Genomic DNA, 24,981 nt, shown 5'->3' on the forward strand with positions numbered 1-24,981 from the left:
TTATATTAGCTAGACAACTAACCAGAATTTTATTGATAGCATCAGATTCAGAATGAGAATCAGGTTTATTGGCCAAGTGTGTTGACACACACAAGGAATTTGGTTCCAGCTGTTTGTGACTATCAAAAGTACAGACATAAATAACACTATACTATACAAGATAATACGGACTACAAGTCAATGCAGATGTGATACAATAGACATTATGAGTATTAATTATGAATACAGAATATATGACATTCTGTTACATATTTAAACTATTTTATTGATGTTTAAACCGTTGGATGTTTATAAGATAATTGCAGTTAAAAGGTTCCCGGCCACAGACAAAAAGAAACACTGCCTTAAGGAGCCATTTGGCGATCAGTTTATGGACATGACCTCTACTAGGTGGGCGATTCGTTGCTATGACGCCAAAACGTTGCTAAGCTAAGGCCCCCGTTGTCAGCGAGCTAAAATAGTAAACCGTATCATCGCCTGTCCTAAACAGTTATGTTTTATCGTGTTTATTTTATAAAGCAAGTGAAGTAGCAAGAGATTAACCCGCTTTTAAGAAATTAACATTTAAAACTCCGTATTCCGTTTCTCATGCCATTGGAATATTAGTTCTTTTTTGCTTGGAGTACACTTTCTAAGAGGGCTATTGGATGATCTGTTACTAAAGTTGCTAGGCGCTGTTTGTTTTTGTACCTGGTTGAGTTGTACGATACAATAACGGAACTTTTTCAAAAGTTTGCTCAGCTTTGTATCAACAATAATCTGCGGACTAGAAAACGCTTCACTTTAACACTGTTAAACTCGGTGGTGTAGAACCTGTTAATGGATAATTCACACTTATTTAAAAGTTCTTTAAAACAATTAGCTAGCCACATCACAGTGTGGCTAGCTAACTGTTAACCGGCTAACCTGAGGGCTTATTAATGTCTAAAACTAGTTGTTTATTTCAGTTTATTTAAGTTTATTGTCTTCGCGTTTGTTGTAACGCAGCACAATGAGTGTTTTTGTAATCTATTCTTGCCTACTAAACCTGACAAATTAATAAAATTAATTGTTTAGAAGGTGTTGATATTCCTCTGTAACTCTAATGATGGAGCAGTACCATGTTTTGGAGCTGATAGGCGAAGGCTCATTTGGTCGAGTGAAAAAAGGTCGTCGAAAGTTTAGCGGCCAGGTTTGTGCTAACAGTTACAATTCTAAACATTATTATAAAGGGATTGTATAAGGAAAGCTACCGGTCATATTTAGGCAAAACTGACAGGTAAATATTTCCAGGTTGTGGCTTTAAAGTTCATCCCTAAAGTGGGTCGCTCTGAAAAAGAGCTTCGGAGCCTGAAGAGAGAGATTGAGATCATGAGGGGACTCAAGCATCCAAACATAGTTCTGCTTTTGGACAGTTTTGAGACACAAACCGAGGTAATATGTTGTATTTTCTTTAGGTGGTCGTGTATTTATATATTCTACACGTATTAGAGCTATTTGGCGGAGAATCCAGTGCAACGGCTCAAACGAAAATCGCTGGCAGCGTTTCCAATTTTCCCATTCAAATCTCTTGGTAAATTACACTGTTAGGCAAAACGTAATCGTATATTCAGACGTTAGCAGAAGGAAAAAAAAAATCTCTTTAGCACCGGAGGTCATTTGGCTAATTATACTGCAAAAAAAAAAAATTCTTACTTAATAACAGCTCTAATAACATGGCGTTAATGTACAAACAGAGCTTTCAAAAGGTCAGGATTCACATCTGGATTTCTGGGATGAATGGCTTAGAAAACCTAAAATTGGAAAACTGCATAAGTATTTTTACTGTGCACTAAAAGAAGGTCATTTGTGTTCCCCTGGCAGGTGGTAGTTGTGACTGAGTATGCAGAAGGTGAATTGTTTCAAATCCTGGAAGATGATGGATGTTTACCTGAGAGCCAGGTACATAAGGGATACATACGGTCACTGATAGTCATCAACATCCCTGATCACTGTTATGGGGTTTCTTATGAGACTTTTAGTTTTACATGTATGCATAAAAATCTGAAAAATATCAATATTTAAAATATTTGCCATTTTCATTAAGACAGGAGTTTTCAGACTTCTTTAAGCCTCAGAACCTTACATTCAAATACAATTCGATTATTCGGTTACTATATAATAATTCTTACTTATATATGTATACATATATATATATATATATATATATATATATATATATATATATATATATATATATATATATATATATAATTCTTACTTATATATATAATCTAATATAATTTTTTTAGATGCCATCAAGCATTTATTTTATTCCTAAGCTTTCTGCTGTTAAAGGCTGCTTTGGGAGGCAGTGAGGTTTGGATTAAACCCCCAGTCACTTCATAATAATTCTTACTCCCCTAATAACTTAATTGTTTAAAGTTATATATATATATATATATATATATATATATATATATATATATATATATATATATATATATATAATTTTATTTAAAAAAATTTAATAGATGCCATCGAGCATTTTTTATATTCCTGAGCTTTCTGCTGTTAAAGGCTGCTTTGGGAGGCAATGAGGTTTGGATTAAACCCAGTCACTTCAAGGGACCAGTCAAATCTTTTAATAACTGTTCAGAACTCAATACTAAATGATTTGGATAATAATTAGGATAAAAATTGGATGTGATTTCTGTCAATGTAAAAGAAAAGAAATCACAGACCCCATAGTCAAGCTTGGGCTGCATAGATACTTTGGGGTCTTGAACCCCACTTTAAGGACCTCAGCAAGAGAATATGTTATAAATATGCATATTTGAGAAATAAATGGTGATGTAGCAGGCACATGCTCCGGTCCTTGTCCTCATTTCATTACATCATTTTGTTGTGCCCTCTTCAACATATTCACAGTGAACAATTGTTGACATTTTTGAAATTTACAATTTTGCAAAACATTTGGATGGAAGCAGCTAATTATCGGCAAAGTTAGTTCCAATATATGTCATACTGATGTCAGAGTTGCAATAGAGTACACATGGATGACAGAATGACAGCCAGCTCAACTGAAATAGACACCTGGTTTCTGCGAATAGCCATCTTTCTTACATTCGTTGTTTTGCTGTGTGTAGGTGCGAGAGATAGCTTGCCAGCTGGTATCGGCCCTGTATTACTTGCACTCCCATCGTATATTGCACCGCGACATGAAACCACAGAACATCCTTCTGGGCAAAGGGGGTGTGGTGAAGCTCTGTGACTTTGGGTTTGTACTGCACAAGGTGCTATGTAAAGTAGCAGCCATACTGTAAATACTACTACTCAATCTTATAAGTTTATAATAAAAATCCTAATGATAATGATAATAATATTATAGGATTTTTGTCAAGTTGTTATGTAGTAATGTTTTTTTTTTATTTATTCGTTTATTTAAAAAAAAAAAGTCTCCCTTTTAGAATCAAAGTAAAAACAATCCTGTATTTAAAACTCATTTGACTAGATTCTTTGCCGTTGTGACAAACCCAAATGTTCACCGCATCACTCACCTTAACGTCCTTACAGATTTGCCCGGGCCATGAGTGTGTCTACGCTGGTGTTAACCTCCATTAAGGGGACTCCTCTGTACATGTCTCCGGAGTTGGTGGAAGAGAAACCCTACGACCACACAGCTGACCTCTGGTCTTTGGGCTGCATTCTCTACGAGCTCCACACGGGGGCGCCGCCGTTCTACACCAACTCCATCTTTCATCTTGTGCGCCTGATTGTCAAGGACCCGGTCAAATGGCCAGAAAATATGAGCCAGGGCTGCATGGTACTGAGTTTCACAACAACACAAACATTATCTCTCAGAATGATTTAAAAATGGGTGTAGAAAAACATACAATAGACATAACATGACATAACAATCATGGCAATAGTCTTGACTGGAGCTGCACAATAATGACTGCACTGATTTGTAGTCATTATTATGAAATAGTTTTATGTATCATGACAGAATTGATCATTTTCAAAATATATGCCTTATGCTGTTATATGCTACATTATAAACCTTGTTTGTTTTTAAATTTAGTGTGAGGCTGCCTTTGTCCTGTAAGATTTTGTTCATATTTTAAACCCTGAATATGAATTAAATTAGACTTTAATAATTTAATGTGCAAGCAAATAATGAAAAAGCAGAATTTAACGCACCAGGGTCAATAAAATGATTTCTAATGTCAGTAATTTTCACATAAATTCAAAATCATGGTTGCCATATGTTTGTCATGAAAAATAATGTGTAATTAAATGTGCCTTCGAGTTAATCTGTAAGATTATTCGCAATCCCTTAATGTTTGACAGAGTTTTCTGAAGGGTCTGTTGAATAAAGACCCACAGAAGAGGCTGACCTGGCCTGGCCTTCTTCACCATCCATTTGTAGCAGATGGAGTCTTAGGTGAGAGCAAAGTTTATAAGCTTTTAAGATTGCTCTCAAAAATAAAGATCAGTTTATTAACATATTAAATTCTGTGAAAGATGTGTAATATACTGTGAGTGGTAGTAAAACAGTCACGTTGTTGTGTTTGGACAGTTTTACCAGACGAGGGATCGTGCAAACCCCTGACCATAATGCCCACTGCAGACGTCCAAGCCATGAAGCAGCAGCAGGTGGCAGAAAAATCTGCACCTCGCTGTGGAAAGGGCAAATTAATGCACAGAGCCAGAGACCTGCATGACAAAAAGCAGAAGAAAAAACAGGTGAGTTTAAATACCACACAAGTTTATTACACAGAATATAAGATGAGGTTCATGAATGGAATGGTGTTATGAAATGGAAAAATAAATTATTATTTCAGAGTCTCATAGCGGTAGTTTAAAATATGTAACCATATGAATCTCAATTTAGCACAGTTCCTTAAAGTCCTTAAATTTTTTTTTAATTAAAGGCCCTGAGCCTGCTACTGTAAACAATTTTCTGCAATTTCTCCTTTTGTGTCATGTTATTTATGTTTTATACAATTCAATTGAATAATTTTATAAACAAACTCCACTTCTCTCACACATAATGGATAATACAGAGTCAGTTGCATGATGCAAGTGCCTGTACTAAACTGATGCTAACGTTAGCTACACAGTCGTCAATTTGAGGAAATGACAAATTCAAGTCAAATACTCTTACTGGTTTCTCAGTCTATTTCAAAACTCACTATACGCTGCGACATTATACTTTTTAACTTTCTTTCATGAACTGACCTCTATGAAAGAAAAAATGTTTTTTCTTGCAATACGATCAACATAAACTCTGTGTGTGTGTGTGTGTGTGTGTGTGTGTTTGTGATTTTTGAAAAGAATTAGGTTTTAAATTTCATTTTTCTGGGCATTAAAAATTCTTAAAAACATACCTGCAGATAGACCATATATGACACTCTGTACTGGTTACTGTGTTGTGATAATCTTATTTTTCCGTATATTGCTACCGGATGCTTGATTATCCTCCGGGATCAAAAAATGTCTGTCTGTCTTTCTCTTTATCTAATGTATGACAGAGTATTTATAGAATATCCCCACACCCTGCTGTTTAATTTATTTAAATTTCAGAAAAAAACCCTGGTCTCTTTGATAAAGGTGTCTCATTACAGAAATCAATATATATATATAAATATATATATATATATATATATATATATATATATATATATATATATAGTAATATATATATATATAGTAAAACATATAAAATATATATATATATATATATACACAATCAAAATTTGTCCTACGTGACCCAGTAAAATATCAGCTATTCAGTTTCAAATATAGTCTAAAGTTTATTTCGAATAGTATGGGGTGCTAAATCTGAAGAGCTTTATGTAGATGTGGTTTGTTTTGATTGTACAGGACCAGTTGAAGATCGTGAAAGCACTTGTTAACAACCAGCCTCGCACCAAAACTGCCCCGGCTGGAGAAGCCCCCACCAGCAACCATTCATTGGGCAGCACCTTTACAGTGTGTCGAAATTCAGCTCATTCACCAGCCAATCAGCATCAAGCCAATGACATTGGTGTTGCCAGGTAGTATTTGTGCTCCGAATTTGAATGTAACATGAAAAAAAAAATTGCAACTCACACCAGAAACACTGCAAAGACATTTTTGATCATATGAAAAGAATCAAAAGTGTAAAGAATTACCGAAAGGCTAAAAACTGTACTCTGTTAAAATATGCTTCATACACAAAGTTGTGTGTGTTTCGTTGTTGTTGTGTTTTCAGTGTGAGTCCGGCTCCATGTAAGGGCCAAATCAGCAGGGACTTTGAGAGAGAGTTTCCTTCGGTGGAGGTCGGGCCAGGGATGATGGTCAGACGCTCCAGACCTGGACACACCAACTTGGCTTCTGTTCGGATGGACAGTGATGTTAGTAATCATTGTGGAATTTATTGCTTTTTCAAGCACTTGAGAGAAGAAAAAGACGTTTGATTTATTGTATCGGAAAATGAATGATCAATTACGTTGGTTATTATGAATAACATCAGTAGATGATGATCCTGCACTAGAGCCAGAAGATTCAGATTGTTTCATGTCATTCTAGCATAAATCTTAAATAAGCAAATGTAATTGACCCAATGACATATATATACACATACACACACATACACACACATACACACACACACACACACACACACACAGAAATATCTTTAGGTAACATATAATAATTATTTAGTAAAAGTACACTCACTGGCCACTTTAATAGGAACAGTCCTGTAATTATCCAATCAGCCAATCATGTGACTGTGGTGCATAAACTCATGCAGCTACAGGTGAAAGGGCTTTGATTAATGTTCATATCACACATGAGAGTAGGGAAACATATGATCTCGGTGACTTTGTCTGTAGCAGGGATGTTGATGCCAGATGGGTTGATTTCAGTATTTCAGCAACTGATGATCTCCTGGGATTTTAACAAACAACAGTCTGTAGATTTTATGCAGAACGAAGAGGAGAAAAAACAAAAAAAACATCCAGTGAGTGCCAGTTCAGTTAGGAAACACCTTATTGATGAAGGAGGTCTGACCGGTTTGATTTGGGATGACAGCATCTCAGATAAGCACTCTTTACAGCTGTAGTGAGCAGAAAAGCACAACATGATGAACTTTGAGGAGGATGAGCTATTACATATAGCTGCTATATTACATCTGTTTCCAATGTTGCCCGGCAAGGACAAGAGGTTGAGGCTTGAGTGGAAACAGACTCCCCTAAACTGGAGAATTGAATATTGCATAAAAACACCAAGCAGTGTTTTTTTTCTATTACTTTGTGCATACTCTACACACCGATGTGCTTGGAATACTCCAATCAGACTGTCTGCCACTTACAACAATGCCACAAAGTTACAAAAAAAAAATATATATATTTTTTTTATACTCATTACGATGTTCATTGCAAAGCTCTTGTATCATCATGACTGTATGCATTGTACTGCTTCCAGGTTGGATACATGCATGAAAGAACAGAAGGTGTTTCTATTAAAATGGCAACTGAGTGAACATCACTTAAGTGCATTTGACGGAACTGCAATAAACTTGTAAACAATACCTCACTTCTATAACATGTCCCTCTGCACTTTGCCCAGGAGCAAGATGTTAACAGTGATGAAGAGTGGCAGCGTTTGGCTGAAGTGACGGATCACATGTCTATGCTTATGGATCCTCACATCCATCAGAAACTGAAGAACAAGCTCCTCAGATGCAAGGAGCAGGCAAACCGAAATTACTCTTTGTGTTTTAAATTAAACGATAGTCTTGTTGGTTAAGCGTAATTATTATCAAGGGCTTTGTTGTAAATACTGTGCTGTAGTTGTTGCTGCCTGAAGCCGTAAGGTATGTGTAGTAATTGGTCAAAAAAAAAACCCACGCAGTGTTAAATGCATTAGAGATTAAATTAAACACCTCTTTCTTTGCACAGCTCCTCACTGGAAAGTTAGAAGAGCCTTCCACTATGCTTCACCTCCTCAAGATCCTCACTTCCATTTTCCTCACCCCTGATGTCAAGAGAATCGGCAAGGAGATCGATGTGCTTCACCTTTTATTTAGTCTGATTGAGGTGATGTTTAGCAGTCCTGAAGTATTAAAGGTAATAGTACTTATATAACTATATAGCTGTCTTGTTTATTAACAAACGGTCAGATACGAATATCTAACTACTTACGATATATACTATATGTATACATACATACACACACACAAACGCCACTTTACTGGATTTATTATTTTCTTATGAGGCATTTCCTTTGCCTTAAGTTTTACTGGAGATAAATATACCTGCTTCTAATCCTTACTTTATTCTTAGTAACTAAAAATTTGATTCCTGTACATTTTCTTAAGTAAGAGGTGCAATTCTTTTGTATTAAAAATGTTCATTATACAGAAAATCATCCCACTCTTAGTTCAGGGTTGACTCACACTGGTGCTTACAGAACAAATACATAAGCGAGAAATAAAGTTATGATTTGCAGTACAATGATAATTATTATTATTATACAATAATGGTTTGTATTACCAAGCATACATGAAACATTTACCACAATGTAAGTACACATTAATCTTTGTAGGGCCATTAAAAACATATCATAATCATAAAACTTTGGCCATGAAGGGTTTTTTTTTTAGGTTTTTATAAAAGATTGTTAAATCAATAAACATATCATAACTTGAGGTCTATTTTTTAATTTTTTTCTGATCGAATTTTATAAAGATTATTATTCATCCAGGATTTGGGGTTTTATTAAAGTTATTCTCAATATTAATTATGCTAATGAGTAGATTTACATTCATCACTGATTCAACACTTTCTATAAAAGGAGCTGACATAATTAAGTCATTGGTTAATGCCGATCTTGATATTAATCATATAAATATTCAGTAATAAGACTGATTGCTCGTATAATTTGTTGTGACTGCAGAAGCCATGGAGCGAGAGGGTGCTGGCAGAGCTGACGGCTGTGCTTCTGCCGATTTGGGAGAACCAGCCTGACTGGCAAATGAATGAGAAAAGGTCTGATTTTATTTACTCTCAGTAATTTGTTTCTTCTTCTGCATCGATATTTTTAATGATTATTAATATTAATAATATTTATACCATTTTAAGATTAAAAAAAATCTTTGATCATATATTTACCAGAATAATGTCAAAAATAAATTGCTGAAGAAAAAAAAAACACTGCTAACATTTTTGCAGAGCGCATATAATTGTTTATTTGCACACATGGCTATGAGTAATTGGATTAACTAGTTTATTTGTTATCTTATATATAATTACTTCTCTCACTAGAGCTGAGGATTTGTGCCAGCTGTTGATATCATTATTACTCCATCCAGACCTAAACGCTCTGGCAGTAAGTCCCTGTGTTGTGCAACAGTTTCACCATATTTTTTTTTATTACTGATGCCGGTATCTGATTAATAATTAAGCCAGAGCTTTATGGATTGGTGCATTTCTGGGTTTTTATCTAATCCAGCCACAAGCAGCTGCAGTCCTGAGTCTGTTTGTTCACTACGGAGTGTGTGTTAACATCCACATGGACAGACTTACGGCACTTCTTGAGGGTCTACTGTCAGGACCAGAGGAGGTACAGACATGAATTTCTACCATCCTATTTAAAGGTCATGCTTATTTATGCTGCGATATTTGTAAAAGTCCTGGGAGTCACAATGTGTTTGTTTTCTCTCTCTTAGCCTCATTACCCTTTGCCTCCTGGCTGGGGCATGTGTGACGGTGTCCTGGCATTAATTCTTTATTTTCTCAATGAGGTAATTTCACTCAGTATATTTTGTGAGATTTCGTCATGTAATTATTATGATTGTAAACATTTTAGAAATTCTGCATTGTAATAAACTGATTTTCTCCTCAATTGCAGAGTGAAAGCAGTGCTCTGTATGATTCTTTGAACTCCGAGGTTTGGTGTCACTTGTGGACTAAAGTTGGCACTATTCTAGAAAGCACAGAAGCCAAATCTGATTTTCTTTCAGTTGATGGTAAAATGTAAAAAAATAAATAAATATTTTTTTCAGAATACAAAAATGATGTTTGATATATACCATGAACCTCAATTTAATTCTAGTCAGTTTTTCTTTGCTCCTCCTAGGTCTTTCTGTCCTTTTATCCATCACTCTGTTTGCTTTCTCCAATGAGCCTCACGACTGCCTTTCCCTGTTTTTTGACGACGACAAAAAACTTATCCGCATCCTCGTTCGTCTCTTGACTACAGATAGGTCAGTTGACCTCCAGACTTTTTACTTCTCCTGGTAGGATGAACTTAATTTTAGACATCATGTTAATTGTGACCCGCCTCCGTGCTCTCATTCTTAGCAGCTCAGCACCACTTAAAAGGGGTCTCCTGTGGGGTGGCTCTGATATGAATAGTCTAGCCGTGATGAGCTGCCAGTTGCTGCGCTTTCCGTTTGCTGTGGAGCTGCCCCAGGAGAAAATGGAGAAAATTCTCCACTCGTATCAAAGCCTGAATATAGTGGAAGGCTTAGTTCAGGCAAGTCAATACATCATTCTACAGCCAGAGTTTGTAAGGTGTATATCTCTATATATTGGTTGAATATAATTCCTTGAAATGTGTCTACATGTATGTGCTTTTCAGGTGATTCAACTCCAATCCCCTGCTCTCTTAGAGCTTCCTCTTTCTCTCTTGCGCCGTCTTTGCCTTTTCTCCCCTAAGCATGCAGTTCCAAGCTTCACCACAGCATCCCAGGACTGTGGGTTTCTTCCCCAGTGTCTATCATCAGACCATACCCTAAATAACCTTAACCAGTCTGAGAATGTAGCAGAACAGCCTAGACTTATTGGCACTCCTCATAAAAAACAGTTAGAAATGGGCAGAATTGATTGGGATCACTCTAAGAAAACCAAAGACATAACAAGAGTCAGTATAAATAAAAGTAAGAACACAAGGGATCCTCCTAATGTGCACTCCCAGCTATCCAAAACCAAGTCTGCGAATGTGAGGGAAAAAGACTTTAATTCAAAGATCAAACAAGACATAAAAACTCTCAGCATAGAACACCTTCAAGATTGTATAGAGCAGCACGATGAAGGTGTGGAGGAGCTTCTAGACAGCCTGGAGTTTCACGAAGGCTTCTCAGACCATCTCAGACATCCCACAGCACGGCACAAGAGCAACAAAAGCTGGTTTATTGACAGTTTAGAGCAGCCCAAGAACAGCGTAGGTCCCACTAATGTAATTAAGGGCTGTTCTAATGCATCAGATGTCAAAGGTCAATCTCCTGATATTAGGACAGCAAGTTCTCTTTTGTGTATGCTGCTGCAGAATGAATCCCTGTTTGGGTGTGCAGTGCAGCTTCTGTCTCTGCTGTGTCAGGCTTGTGCACCTGGCTCGGCCTTCTCTGCTGTACCTGTGGACCCGGTTGTGCTCCGAGCTGCCGTACTCCACCATGATGATGGGATCCGAGCTGCTGGCTGCAACCTCTTGGCTTGCCTAGAACCAGATTTCAGACAGACCTCCTCCAAATTAAACGCAGGACCAAACTGGACCATCGAGCCAGCAGTGTTCAAGGACTTGCTAAGCCGCTTGTCTGATTCTGCGCCTTCTGTACGTAGGAGTGCATGTAGGGCTGCAGTAAAGTGGCTAGGCATGATGAAAAAGACAGAAGTCACATCAAAGCGGAACCAGCATTTACAGGGGACTGAATGCAGAAGGAGAACCATCAGCCCTCCAGCTGTAACAGGCAGAGGAGGAATGGGGTCAAGGGTTGAGGGTACCAGACAACAGATAAATGCCGACTCTGGCTGTCCTTTAGGTTCTACAGGTACTTCTATAGCAGCAGAGGAGTGGCTCAATGTCGCCATGGGAGCAGCTTCTCCAGCAGTTTCTCTCCTCTCAGATTCTGATGCCATCATTCGACATCAAGTCTGCATCATCCTAGAGAGCATGGCCACCATTACAGGAGGTGAAAGAGCACTGATGAGCGTGGATGCTCCCCGTCAACTCCACTGCCTCGTCCGCACCGACTCCCATCATGCAGTGCGGCGGCAAGCCTTGGCGGCCCTGTGTGCGTTTAGACAACAGGACTCATTGCAGCAGGTGAGAGGTGTGGGGTTTTTCATGCTTGTATTGCATAATTATTACAAATAAAATTGTAATTTAATACAGTTTTGCATTTTAGCCTTATTATGGGGCAAATATCCAGTGCCATAATTTCATGTGCAGTAGCAATAAAACGCACAACACTATTGCGCTATGATCAGTGCAGCCCCATAACAATTACACTTACCCCTAGAATGTTTTAACGAAACAAACAGTGTGCAGACACATTTGAGAAATATTGCATCATTTTGACAATTGTGCTGAGGGACTTGGAGAACAACAAGTGAAAACTCCTTACCAGCATGTCTTACTCTGGTATTCTAACTGCTTTCTCCACAAGGCTCTGAAATCCATTGAAGCTGAGCTTAAACTCCACCACATATCCCAGCGTTCTTCACTTCAGAGCAATTACAGACGGATGGGTCAAGCAGAGGGGAAACATAATGTAGAATCAACACCAAGATAAAAAAAAAAGGGCAGTTATTATAATGCTAGTTTAATTATCAACATGTTATTGAGTTATTTTTTGGGTGCCAGGCAGTTGTTATTCTTAACTACCATATTGTTAATTATTAAACCTGTACAGTTTGTTTGTTTGTTTGCTTGTTTTTTATGGAAGGGTGGGTTTGAACTTTGACAAAGATTAAAGCCTGTAACCTAAGCAATTCCAACAAAGATGTGATTTAGACTGAGACTAGCCTGATGCTGTGCGTGCACAACCTACATGTATAATAGAAATGATCAGTTTTGTACAATTCTGTAGAATGTTCATATTTATAGTAAGTAAACTCTAAGGATGCTCTGTTTTAAATGACACTGATTTAAAAAAAAAAAAAAAAAAGGACATTATTTTTCAGACCTGCTTGTCCAAGAGACTCTAATCTTTATTTCTCTTGTAATGATATTTGAATCATTTTTATAGACGGTTTATTGCAGTAAATTGCAGATGTCCTGGAAGTTTTTGTAACCTCACGAACACTGAATAAATTATTTGGACAAAAGATTCTTTATTTATTTATTTATTTATTTATTTTGGATTTAACAGCAGCAGCGAAAGAAACAAGCCTGTAGTTTTTTTTGGAAAATGTAGATTTTATAATATGCTTATTAAATATACATAATATAATATATATCTAATTTTATTTTATTTAGTTTTTATTTTTTTAAAGCATAAAGTATGCATTCTCGCTTACGATAGAAATAATTCATTGAAAAACACGACGCTGTGTTCTTCGAGATATTTCTGTATATCTCTTCCTGTATCAAGCTACTTTAAGCCTATATAAATTCGATAGTTTAAAATTATATAACGCTTGAAATAATTTGTTTAGTTTAAAACACTGTGATTTATGGTCTTGTGTTCGGTCAGACTGTAGACTTTTAGCCGTATTTATTAAAAAGACACGTGCCGCTTTCTGAGGTGATTAGTTTACTCTTCGGATTCGTCTGATATTAAATAATACTAAATTATCTGCTAAAATAAAACTGGTTCAAACTGTAAATGCCGGTCGGTGTAGACAAAATTTTGTCGTTTGGTTTTGGCCGAGTGGATGTTATATTTTTATTTTTTTTAGTTATTTATAACAATTGCTCAAAATATCTATCTATCTATCTATCTATCTATAAAAAATATACAAAATTAATTTATTTTAAATAAATAAATAACTATTCAGTGTGAGGTTTCAGATATTACGCTTTTGTTTAAAAACAGTGAATATTATACGCTCGGGAACCTGGTGATGTTAATTAAGGCTGCAGCCGCTTTAAGCAGCTTTTATTCACATCAGTGTTTTTATTTTTTTTACGCTACTAGTCATTTATTCAGGTTGATATTAAAAGGAAAATATAGGCTATTTCCACACTGCCTATTTTAAGAGCGGAGGGTGGAACATTTTGCCGGTGTGCTATTTCAGTTCCGCGCGCGCGCGCGCGCGCGTGTGTGTGTGTGTGTGTGAGAGAGAGAGAGAGAGAGAGAGAGAGTGAGTGTGTGAGTGTGTGTGTGTTTTGATAAGAGAGAGAAACCCGGTGAAGCCGTTAGAAGATGAAGACTGAAGACTGTGCAGTAATCACACTATAACAACTCAAACTGTCAGTAAAAACACTCCACAATCTGTTAGGATAAACATCCAGAATCTCGTTCTCCTTAATATCGTACAGCCTAATTAGTATTTGGATTGATCAGAAACCCGAAAACTAACAGTCTGACGAGGGATTAGAAATATTTTCGTTCGTATGTGACTGTGGGTTTATTAGAAGCTGCCTCACAAACTAAACGCAAAAATACCGAATGTATTTAGTGCTCAATTTTAATTCATCTTCGGCTTGGAAATTTGGTAGAAGTATTAGGTGACTTTTTTTTTAACGTCTTCGGGTTGTTTTCCTTGAAGACGAACTGCATAAAATGTCTAAAAATAAAATGAATTAGCCTACTTAAAGCTAGCCGAACCTTCCGACTAAAATGTCCGACTATTTATTACTGGATTATTGACAATTATTTAAACATTTCTTCTTATTATTATTATTAAGCCTTAAAAGTTATATAACATTTTTTTTATTTTTTTTAATATTCTTTAGTGCAGCAGTATGAGATTTTAAGCATTGTGTGTAAAAACCCCTAGACCCCAAAAAAAACAACAACAAAAACAACAACAAACACCGGAGTTTCCCCTCATCAGCTTCGAGATGCATTACTGCTTACACAAGTCACTTTTATTGGAATAAAAGGAATGACAAGAAAAGACAAAGCAATCAACTAAAAAATAAATAAATAAATATTAAGCATTGAAATGTCTGGTCTTGGTCTTTCAGCTGGTGTGAACGTGTGTAAAAGAACGTAGCTCATGAGTTCCAACATTTATCAGCTTCACAAGATGACACACCACAGTCTGCTCATTTCGCACAAACATGATTGTATACCGCCAAGAGAAAAGCAGATTTAAATTCTTAAATAAGGCGCTTAGCTCTCTCAATATCTGTGCTAGGCTACGTATTCAGAAGGCTTAAGAAAATAAAGAAAGGTATTGCTAGGTTTTAAGGTACACATGAAGCTTCAATTAAACGTTTAATGTGTAAACTAAAAAATATGACCTAGTTACCGTCTAAATTTTTTTTCCTGTTGTTCCATATGTGCACACATCAAATAAAAAATGTCACCAGATTGCTTAGCTGGATACATAAATTTGATATATAGACAAAATTTCAAAATAGAACCCCTAAATTCATGTTCGTTGTACGCAACTCTAGTTGCAATTGATATTAGATTACATGAAAATGTTGAATAAATATTGCTAGGAAGGACAAAAAATTTGAGCTACAGCTAAATAAAAGTTTAAAAGCCATCTCAAGCACTCTAGTGGAAATATAAAAAAGCTGTTGAGCTATAAAGATATTTTTTGTTGTGCTACCCACTAGGACACCATTTTAAATCGGATCATACAAGCCTTATAAAATCACAAACCCTGATTGTTTTCGCAATTACAGCAGAGACATTGGGCCAAACAGTAGTTTGTGAACTCAAAAATGCCACTCGTTCTATGAAATGACTAAGCAAAGAGGATATATAACAGGTCTTTAGTAAGAGAGATATGCTGTAATGTTTAACATCTCGTTCAAACCAAAAGAAAGAACAAAGGCATTAAAAAGCCATGAAATCTTAGGCATGCAAGACTAAAACATAATGAACTCGACACACATAACATTAGGCAGTGCCATATCTTCAGCATCAAGTTACAAACTGACATACTTCCTTGACTTTGGACATAGATAGCATACCTGAGCTGCAGGACTAACCTATATTGGGGATGTAATGAAAAGAAGATTCAGGCTGTTATTCCTGAGGGAATATTCATTTTCAAAAGAGTAATTCCCCTGAAAGTCAATTGGTTTGGAAAAACATTGCTTACTGATATTAGTGCTTATTCAGTTTTGATGGAAGAATTATGCTATTGCCAAGTGCTACAAACCTCGAAACTGTTTATAAATAATTTTAACAAAAAAACATTAAAATTCTCTGTTTTAATAAATTAAAATTGGTGCAGGTCATGATACTAAGTTATAGCATTGTATAAACTAAAAATAATGTGCTTTCATTTGATTGTGTGTTCAGTGTTAACATCAATTCCGAAAAGGACATGAAAATAGGACCCGTTTTATCTATTCTTGGAAAAAAAAAAAAAAGGAGGCCCACACAAAAGCCAACTGTCATTTAACCCATGACAGAATCACAGTGCATATTTATTTGACTTTGCGTTGGAATTGAAAAAAGTGGAAGTTTGTGCTGCAGCTGTTGATGGACTTGTCAGTTTGTAACGAAAAATAAATAATTGGTTAACATAACGTGCAAGAGAATACCCTCCCGCCCCTATCCAAAAACAAGAGGAAAAAAAGACATTCGATCAGAAATCATTCCAACTTAAATTCCGATCCATATTTAGAGCACTATCAATTCTACTTGCAGAACAATCATCAATTGTCAGGCTACCAAGTTCAGCTCAGGCGCTGGCCTCTTGTTTTAGGCGTTGACTGCGGGCCTTGTACACCTCGATCAGAAGGTCTTTCACATACTGGATCTCTCGCTCCACCGATTCTGCCTTGTCCCGAAGTTCTCGGTTTCTTCCCTCCAGCCCATGAAGCTGCTCCTCCAATGAGTCCAACTCTGCTCTCTTCCTCTGCCGATACCTGTTGAAGAAAGTCAAAAGCTAAAAAAATTGCTATCACTGTTTTTTTATTTGAAGTCTACGACAGAGTGTGGGAAGTGCTTTCTTTTTTGCATCAAGATTCATTTGTTAATTTTTTTAAATTTAAGAAATTTAGTAATTTAGCTATGAAATGCCTGTTATACAACCACATGCCCAGCTATCCTAACTTTTGGATTAAACTGTTTTTAAAAATCCCATTTATTAAAACAAGACCTCCAAGATATACCTGCTCATAAACCTAGCATACAGCACTATTAATTTATGGTACTGCTTTCTGGTGGGAAAACACTATACCTGTGAGCTGCAGTCTTGTTCTGATCTCTCTTCTTCTGTTTACGTTCACCTTGGTTGTTTTCCATTAGGGAACCATCCAGGTCTGATTTCACAATGCAGGGCTCTTCCTTCAGTGCACAGACACCTCTGGGGCAATGAGCACCTATTTCGTGTCCGTGTCTGTCTCCGCTCAAGCAGTCAGGGCCTTGACCATCCAGAAAGCTGCAGTGATAGTCATTATGTTGACGGTGCATCTCAACACCTTCTGCTTTTATTGGCTCGTTGATGGACCCTAGGAAGTTGTGGTAGGCCTCATCATGGGGTCTTCCTTGAATATAGCACCCTTCGTTGGATTCGGACTTCCAGGGCATGTTAGCCTTGACCACATCGCCAATGGATGTTTTGCCTTCGCTCATCATCTCTATCTCTCCAGTTCCATCCATTCCATTCATGTTGACTTCTCTGACACCATACATCATCATCTCTTCTTTTTTGTGTGGGACTTGAATGGACCCCCCAAAGCCATAACTGCTGCTTACGACTTTGCTTATACCAATGGCATCATCTGAGTAGCGGCAGTTCTTTTCTTCTTTTGGTAAAATGGCGCATCTTCGGATCTCCACCGCACTACCCAAGCAGTACCCTTTGCCCACCACCCGTTCATCCTCCACACAGCTGTAGCTACCATTATGCGCAACAGCTGAGTTACCTGAGGTATTTCCTTTGGAACTCCAGATGCCATTCTCAAAGCCTTCATTCACCTTCACCCCATCGGAAACTCTCTTTCGGCTGCATACGTTGGCATTTGGACGGCTGCAACCGTAAGGGGTGTGTCTAGGCATCTTTGATCGGCCAATGGGACCCCCACAAAAGCTCAGCAGGTCTAGTTCCCCAGTTGCTAGGGTAACAAGTAGGGGGCTAGATTCTGATTGGCTAGAAGCAGAATATGATGCATAGGGCAACTGGTAGTATGATGGGGGGCCCACTGGTGGTGGCCCCTTGTCGCATTTGCCCAGTTTGGAGACTTTCTCTGGGAGCGGGTCAGACAGGAAGTAATCCTCCAGCTGAGCAAGCTCTTCCTGCAGTAGAGATGTCATGACCTCCAAATCAGAGGGCACCTGGATGTCATGCTGGAGGGGCGAAGGGGGAAGGGATGCATTGGGGGAGGGAGAGGAGTGAGGGGTTGGGAGGTACGAGGAGAAATCCACTTCTTCCGTCATCCAGTCACTGAGACCATCACCTATTGGGAAAGTGAATAGAATCAAAACCTGTAAATTAAATGCATAATATACAAGAAATTTTAAATTACAAGAAACAAGAAAAAAACAGTATCATGTGCGCTGTGTAATGTTTCTTATTTCAAGATTTTGTTAAAAATGAAACCGCATGATCAATAGAGTCCAGAAATACAAAGCATTAAAATCGATAGCATTATTTTTCTCAAAACAGTTCACATGTACACCACAAACATTTTAAAACAGACACACATTGGTAGTTTTACTCACTGTTCAAGGAGGAGAAAATGTGCTGCAGTGCGGTGCCCACCTGAAACTGGGAAAATAAAAAACTGTACTCACTGCAACTCACCAATTAAGTGCTGGCTCTCCTCTGGCCCCTCCCCTCTGCGCCTCTCCAATTGGCTGTGGTTAGCCTGTGGGTGAGAGAGAGCGAGGGGGTCTGCCGGGCATCCAAGTAGAGCCTTCCATATGGGCGCTGACATTGCCATCATTCTGTCCGATGATTTTACGATTTAACTGTCCGAGCTTGTGATGCACGATAGCGGCGTTAGTGAGTTGAGCCACAGAAAACAGGGCTGGGTACGCATTATGAAACCTAAAAAAAATAAATAAATTAAATAAAAAAAACAGAGAAGATGGATCAGAGAGGACTATTGAAAAACTTCGCATAATTTTAGACGACTAGGATGAAATCACATCAAATTTCTTCTGTAAAATAAACTTTGAGAAAATGATGAAGAAAAATCCACTGATTTAAAAGGGCTTTCCTTTTCCGACTATCACAGTGCTGTCGAGATACAAAAAGCCTTTGATGACACCAGTAAACAAATTTTTGCATCTTGTAGAAGCACATCCATCACAATTACACTAGACGTTGATGAGGTAAATGACCCATTTCATTTCAGCATCACTCAGGAAACATCTGTGATTGTCAAGGGACCAATTTAGGCTACCGCTAGACCTGTTCCATCCATCTCAGTCTCCTGTGCCCACTTAATAGTCTCAGCTGAGATCCCAGTGAACCAAGTAGATGCTCAATCTGTGCCAAATAAACCTACTGCTCACTCTGTCTCTAACACATACATAAAGAGCTACTTTAAATGACATTATCATCATCATTAAAAGATAAGTTACAAAAATCTCCAATTAATCACAAGTTCCTACTGAAACACAACCAAGCCACAATCAGACACAGACACAAGAGCCTAGTATTAATGAACAAACTAATGAACATAATCAGATGCTCTACTAATACTGCATGAAAACACTTCTCCAGCACTCTCCATAATGCATGTGTTTACACTTCTAATCCAGGAACCAAAATCACATGCTTGCTGTTTGTAAACCGGACAAGAGCAGTCATGTAAAATCACAGCATCATTATGATCATGAATAGACACCAGAGCCAAAAGGAAATCTCTCAGGAATACCAAGCACGCACAAGTCACTGAATTCTAGGACCAGAAATACGACGTGCACGTGGGATGTAATCAATGACGTAATGCAAGGTGTCAGTTGTTCTAGCATGCTCTTAACTTCTTTCTTTCTTTTGTTTTCGAGGTAGTCTGCCTCAAGCAGCAAAAAGAAAACTTTAATACACATACAGCTGGACACCTACGTGAAACAAAGTCACTCTAAAATGACTGTACATCATGATAATAGCTTATTTTTAAGGAGAAAAAAATGACATGCAGTGGCAACACTCAAGTTTATTATTAGGAAGCATTCCATACATACAGTGTCATCATTTCAGCTATTAATTATAACCACGTTTTTAATAACTGACGCTGTTTTAAGAGATAAAAAAAAGCTTTACAACTCATTAAACAGAGCCCTAAAATATTTTCCTGTTATCTGTTCCTAAGCAGTGTCTAACGTCGTAGTGTTGTCATTATAATTACACACTAGCATAAGTTAATTTCTTACACAAGTCACAAGTAACATGATGATCTGTTGTTGTACTATAAGTTACTTTAGACAGAGAGACATTATTTTGGCAACAGTTTGAATGAACAGACAAAGTAACTAAAGTACCCAAAACTTTCTCCTTATTGTATCTCTGAAACTCGCACTATAACAACATGGAGCTACAGTAAGACACAACTCTATGTAAACACATTACTGCAATCCCTGTGCTTTTACAGCAGCTGCAAAAAAAAACAGACCTAAAATCAACTCCGCAAAGTAACAAGCAAGTTTCACTTACTCCATTATGTTTTTTTGAGTTTGAGGTGCGTTGCTACAGCAAAGCACGGCGCTTGGTGAAGAGTCGACGCGATTGCTGAATCAAAAAGCCATGTCTCCTTCGGAGTGAGTGGCCAGAACAGAAGTGGAGCTGCTCTTGCTTTGTTGTGATGGAGTTGATGACTGAGAATAAGCTTAATTGAGTGAAAGCATCATCATCAGGTCATCCACACCTAGCAACCGGCTGCGTCATGCGCTCGTGTGCCGGTCCTAAAGATCCCTCCGCCCGGACTGCACACAGCCCTCGCAGACGTTCCGCCATAGTAAACAACGCCTACATCAAATGTTCTTAACTATTCAGACCTTCTCTATAAGTGAACAAATACTTAAACATCTTATGTGTGCTCTTGTACACGTTAAACACCAGAAGTCTCTTCAAAAGTGGCATCATTCCTAAGTACACATATACACTCTGTGATATAGTTCTTAAACATGGATTTTCAAACAAGAGAGAAACCAGACGTAATGACGACGTATGGATTCAACGGGACTATTTAATTTGCTACGCCGAGGAAGAACACTTTCTGCTACCCAGGAGATACAAGGCTATTGTTGCAGCTTAGTTGCATCAGCGCTGCGAGCTGCGTGTAGATTGGATAGGTCTGCTGAAACAACCGCGTTCCCATTGGTTAAATTCGTGCTCTGCGCTTCTCTGATTGGTTGGCTCGAATGGGACGTTTCATCCAACTGGTTTTTACCTCCGTGCACATGTTCCACGTAAACATCCCGAGAGTAAATCAGCGAGGAAGTTTTACACTCCTTTGACTCAACTTTTTTTTTTCCAGAACTCGATTTTATTGTTTCTCTTTAATTTCATTCGTCCTGCAGTTTATTTTCATTCCTATAGCAATGTCCATATGCTAGTGCTCCTAGTTCATGTGTAACGAGGACATGATTTTAGGTCATTCATGCCGGGTGCATTTTATTTGCTTAGGCTAAAAAAAACAACAACCACTACTTATAATTTATAAATTAATAAATAAACACACTTAAACCGGATTTAATATTTAGAAAATATTTCCACATGAAACAACCCAAAACGAGCTAATTATTTTATTTTATGTTTTTTCCCCCATACTTTAGCCTAACAGGTGGAATCGCATCAACATCTCACCGGACAATCAAATGCCATAACCCCGTGAAATATGTCGAAAGTTAAGACTTCGGCGTTAAGACAGCGTTTCCGACGCGATGCCTTCTGCGCATGCGTGTAAATTTTAACAGCACGTATTACTTTAAACGATAATAATATAACAAACTACGATTTCTTGGGTCGATTTAGAAACGTTGCCTTTTTAAAAAGAAAATAATAAAAATTGTGTGATTTAGACTGTGTGCAGTAGACTAATTTCCCCCTAATAGTAGTGTATAATATAATTTGCACTAGTTACATGTTTGTGTCAGTTTTGCCTCAGAATATGTCACTAAATGGCCCCCAGGCTGTGCCTTTGGGGTCGTCGGGTCAAATCAAGTCTGTATCCTATTAAACGTTTTAATCGCGCTTAATAACAAAGAATCAGTCTTTGTTTTTCCAGCCTCAGCAAATCCTAAAGCTGATTGAAGGAGCTACGTCTTCCTGTTGCTATAGCAATAGCGAACACTGCCCCCTATTTTAGACCTGTTTTCTGGTTGCTGTTGCCATGGGATTTGCGATGGGATTTGCTCCCTCTCCCGGCCCGTGTTTCTAACAGCTTTGCCTCTCAACTCTGAGAAGTGTCACTCCCTGAAAAAATGTCTTGTTTTCCCCCACGTTCACAGTTGCATTGCAACAAGTAGACTCTGATAACTGAAAGCTTCCTTTGTTTACAAAGAATAGGATTCCAAACATATTTATATTCTAAATAATATAATCAGACTGATAGATCAGACCAAACTTGTGTTAGTAGTCAAGGCTAATGCTTTAAACTGACAGCAGTAGCTCACAACACATAGCCTTATATCACAGCCTAATCTCTGGGCGCTGGAGTACACTGTATCCTGCACATTTTTACTGCTTTCCCCTGCTCTAATATAGCAATTCCATTGAGTTGACTTGTTGAACAAGATGTATTAGCGCAGGAAAAAACGCACAGAGATACTAAAGAACCTGCAATTTTAACCTGTGGCTGTATAATGTATCATCACCTTTGGCCAATACAGGTAGAAGGAAGCCTATAATAACTTTTCAGTTTCATATACATCACATATCTGACATCTGTCTTTGACAAGTGAGAGTACCGGTTTTACTCTCTCGTTCTTTTGAATGTAGTAAAGACAACATCAGGCTAAATCTCAGACAAACTAAAAACCGATTTGCAGATTAAATGTCTTAAGATGACTTAAGACTTAACAGGTGTTAGAGCTAAAGTTTGAAAATCCAAGATGCGTTGCAGGTTTAGCAGCAGATTTTATGCTTTGGTTGCCCATACTTTAAAGCAGTAATCTGATAGTTATGACTGATTCTGGTAGTGTTGTGGGGTGTAAGCTATACTGTTGTGTACATGCGTTTTTTTCCCCCCGTGTATCACTGTATACAAATCATATTCTGCACAGCAGTAAAATGCTGAAATACAGCAGGAATAAGAGAAACCACAGAATTAGACCCATTGTATTGGAGTATTCGCTCCTATCCTGAACTTTTGAATGTTTTCTCTGCTCTGGTCTTGAAGTGTTAATAAACTGAACTGATCTCTGTTCTCACAAGAATCAGAAAGTTAAGTTCATCTTAAGTGATAGAGAAAGTGCTCTAACTGATGCTCATTTGGCCATTTAATGATGGTTGTTGTGTTTCTTTGGGGAAACTGAGCCCTGATTAGCTGAATCAGGTGCGTTAGGGAAAACACTAGAATATGCAGCACAGGGGGTAGACCAGGATGAGTCTTGGGAACCTGTCTAGCCTATTCAACAATATTTGAGAATATTTTGGGATACACACAGCAAAACATTACTGCAAGACTATCCAGCAATGCAATGACCGTCTGGACACCCTACACTCTGAGAAATTACTTCATTCTGTAACTTGCAACCACTTTGCACTTTTTTTTGGTTAGGGTTCAGCACAACAATCTTGGGCACAACTCACCCCAGATGAGATGGCAAGGCACCACACACACATTCACACACTCATTCACAATTTAGTATAGCGAAGTAGGTGAAAACTAGAGAACAGTGAGGAAACCCATGCAATCACAAAGAAAACATGTAGCTCAGCACAGACAGTAACCCGAGCTCAGGATTACAGGGACCCTCCGATATAAGTTACCAGACTGTATTTTTTTGTCGTCGGGTCTTGTTTTTCGTGTATTTTCTTTTGTTGCTTGGGTGGTTTTTTATTTAGTATTTCTTTAGCTGGGAAGGTGCATATGGTGTACCTTTAAATATCCTTTATAGAAAATGGTTAAAGCTGAAGCTTAAGGTGTAATCATGTACCTCAAGTTACACTTACTATCTATTATTATTAGGTACAAAAACACAAGGTTCAGAAGAGAAACCTTTGTATCACCAACAGAACCCTACATTTTGGTACATTTTCTTCTAAGATTGTAAGCAAAGCCCTCCTGCTAAATAACATAATGGACTTCTAAAAGCATGTTTAACATTTTTGACATTTGCAGCAGTCTTTCCAGGCTTGATGAGACGGTGCTTCTGTTTTCAGCAGATTGCTGGTGGCAGTATGAGTTTGCTCTCTTTCCATCGCGCCGTCTCCAGGATCAAAAGCGGCGCGCTTCTGAAGATAGTGTGATACAGTAATTCCTCTCATAATTCGCTTCTCCGGCCTTGGAGATGTAAAAAAGAAAAGCCAGACCTGATGCAATCTTCGCGAGTGCGGTCGTAACGTGGTCGGGAGTGAGATAATAATGGTTGTTGAAGTGCGGGGATCTTCTCCCAGGAAAGCGCTGACTCTCCCATCTCGCCGCGCGTTAATTGGTCCGCCGGGGCGCCCTGTTTGCGCAAAGCGTGAGAGAAAGTCAGCAATGCACACATGGGTACCTCAGTCACTGACGGCTCTAAAGTTCATGCTGTGGATGCATCAGTCATTGTGCATTGAGGTTTTTCCTCACTTTCAATCTCGTGAAACAATAGCTGATGTTGCACATGAATCCACGGATGTACAGCGCCCGCAGGCCTGCTGCTCTTCACAGCTGATTAATTAGACAGTGCGAATTAAACGCGCCCTTTAGATCTCTCTCTCTCTCTCTCTCTCTCTCTCTCTCTCTCTCTCTTACACTTATTACGCATACGAGCTTTGAGATTTAGGTTTATGAACGCGTTTAATGTGAACACAACTCCATTTCTCCAAAGCAGACCTCTGGTATAGATAGCTGTAGGAGCGATAAATAGACTAAATGAAAGGCTTAAACGTCGACAAGAGCCCGATAGGAGCTCTTTATGTATGGTTTGTTTGTGTTTTTTCCTTCTGGCCAATCAGAAGTGGCCTCTCCGACGCGCAACGCGGAAGTTGAGTACGGGGCGAGGGCGCGCGCGCAGCACGC

The 24,981-nt window shown here is 38.1% G+C and overlaps 2 protein-coding genes across 4 annotated transcripts; one reads left to right on the top strand and one right to left on the bottom strand.

The window, feature by feature from the left end:
• Nucleotides 1–4: 4 nt before the first annotated feature.
• On the top strand, nucleotides 5–13,048 carry stk36 (serine/threonine kinase 36 (fused homolog, Drosophila)). 2 transcript variants are annotated; one of them, XM_060863333.1, is made up of 20 exons: nucleotides 5–1,171; nucleotides 1,273–1,413; nucleotides 1,843–1,920; nucleotides 3,108–3,238; nucleotides 3,535–3,784; nucleotides 4,312–4,405; nucleotides 4,541–4,707; nucleotides 5,848–6,020; nucleotides 6,218–6,359; nucleotides 7,579–7,704; nucleotides 7,911–8,078; nucleotides 8,908–8,999; nucleotides 9,276–9,339; nucleotides 9,463–9,573; nucleotides 9,680–9,754; nucleotides 9,862–9,979; nucleotides 10,090–10,216; nucleotides 10,314–10,488; nucleotides 10,594–12,054; nucleotides 12,398–13,048. In XM_060863333.1, the coding sequence occupies exons 1-20, from the start codon at nucleotides 1,085–1,087 to the stop codon at nucleotides 12,521–12,523; spliced, it is 3,906 nt and encodes a 1,301-aa protein (XP_060719316.1). In that variant the 5' UTR covers nucleotides 5–1,084; the 3' UTR covers nucleotides 12,524–13,048. The 2 variants fall into 2 exon arrangements, with proteins under 2 accessions (XP_060719316.1, XP_060719317.1); XM_060863334.1 differs by having other exon boundaries at nucleotides 10,317–10,488.
• Nucleotides 13,049–14,748: 1,700 nt separating this feature from the next.
• Nucleotides 14,749–24,621, bottom strand: atf5a (activating transcription factor 5a). 2 transcript variants are annotated; one of them, XM_060863302.1, is made up of 4 exons: nucleotides 24,294–24,621; nucleotides 18,615–18,860; nucleotides 17,049–18,267; nucleotides 14,749–16,734 (listed from the first exon to the last, which is right to left on the bottom strand). In XM_060863302.1, the coding sequence occupies exons 2-4, from the start codon at nucleotides 18,754–18,756 to the stop codon at nucleotides 16,548–16,550; spliced, it is 1,548 nt and encodes a 515-aa protein (XP_060719285.1). In that variant the 5' UTR covers nucleotides 18,757–18,860; nucleotides 24,294–24,621; the 3' UTR covers nucleotides 14,749–16,547. The 2 variants fall into 2 exon arrangements, with proteins under 2 accessions (XP_060719285.1, XP_060719284.1); XM_060863301.1 differs by lacking the exon at nucleotides 24,294–24,621 and adding an exon at nucleotides 20,472–20,788.
• Between the last annotated feature and the right edge of the window lie 360 nt (nucleotides 24,622–24,981).

Source organism: Tachysurus vachellii, chromosome 26 (genome assembly GCF_030014155.1).
Source record: "Tachysurus vachellii isolate PV-2020 chromosome 26, HZAU_Pvac_v1, whole genome shotgun sequence".
In the NCBI taxonomy this organism is placed as follows: Eukaryota; Metazoa; Chordata; class Actinopteri; order Siluriformes; family Bagridae; genus Tachysurus; species Tachysurus vachellii.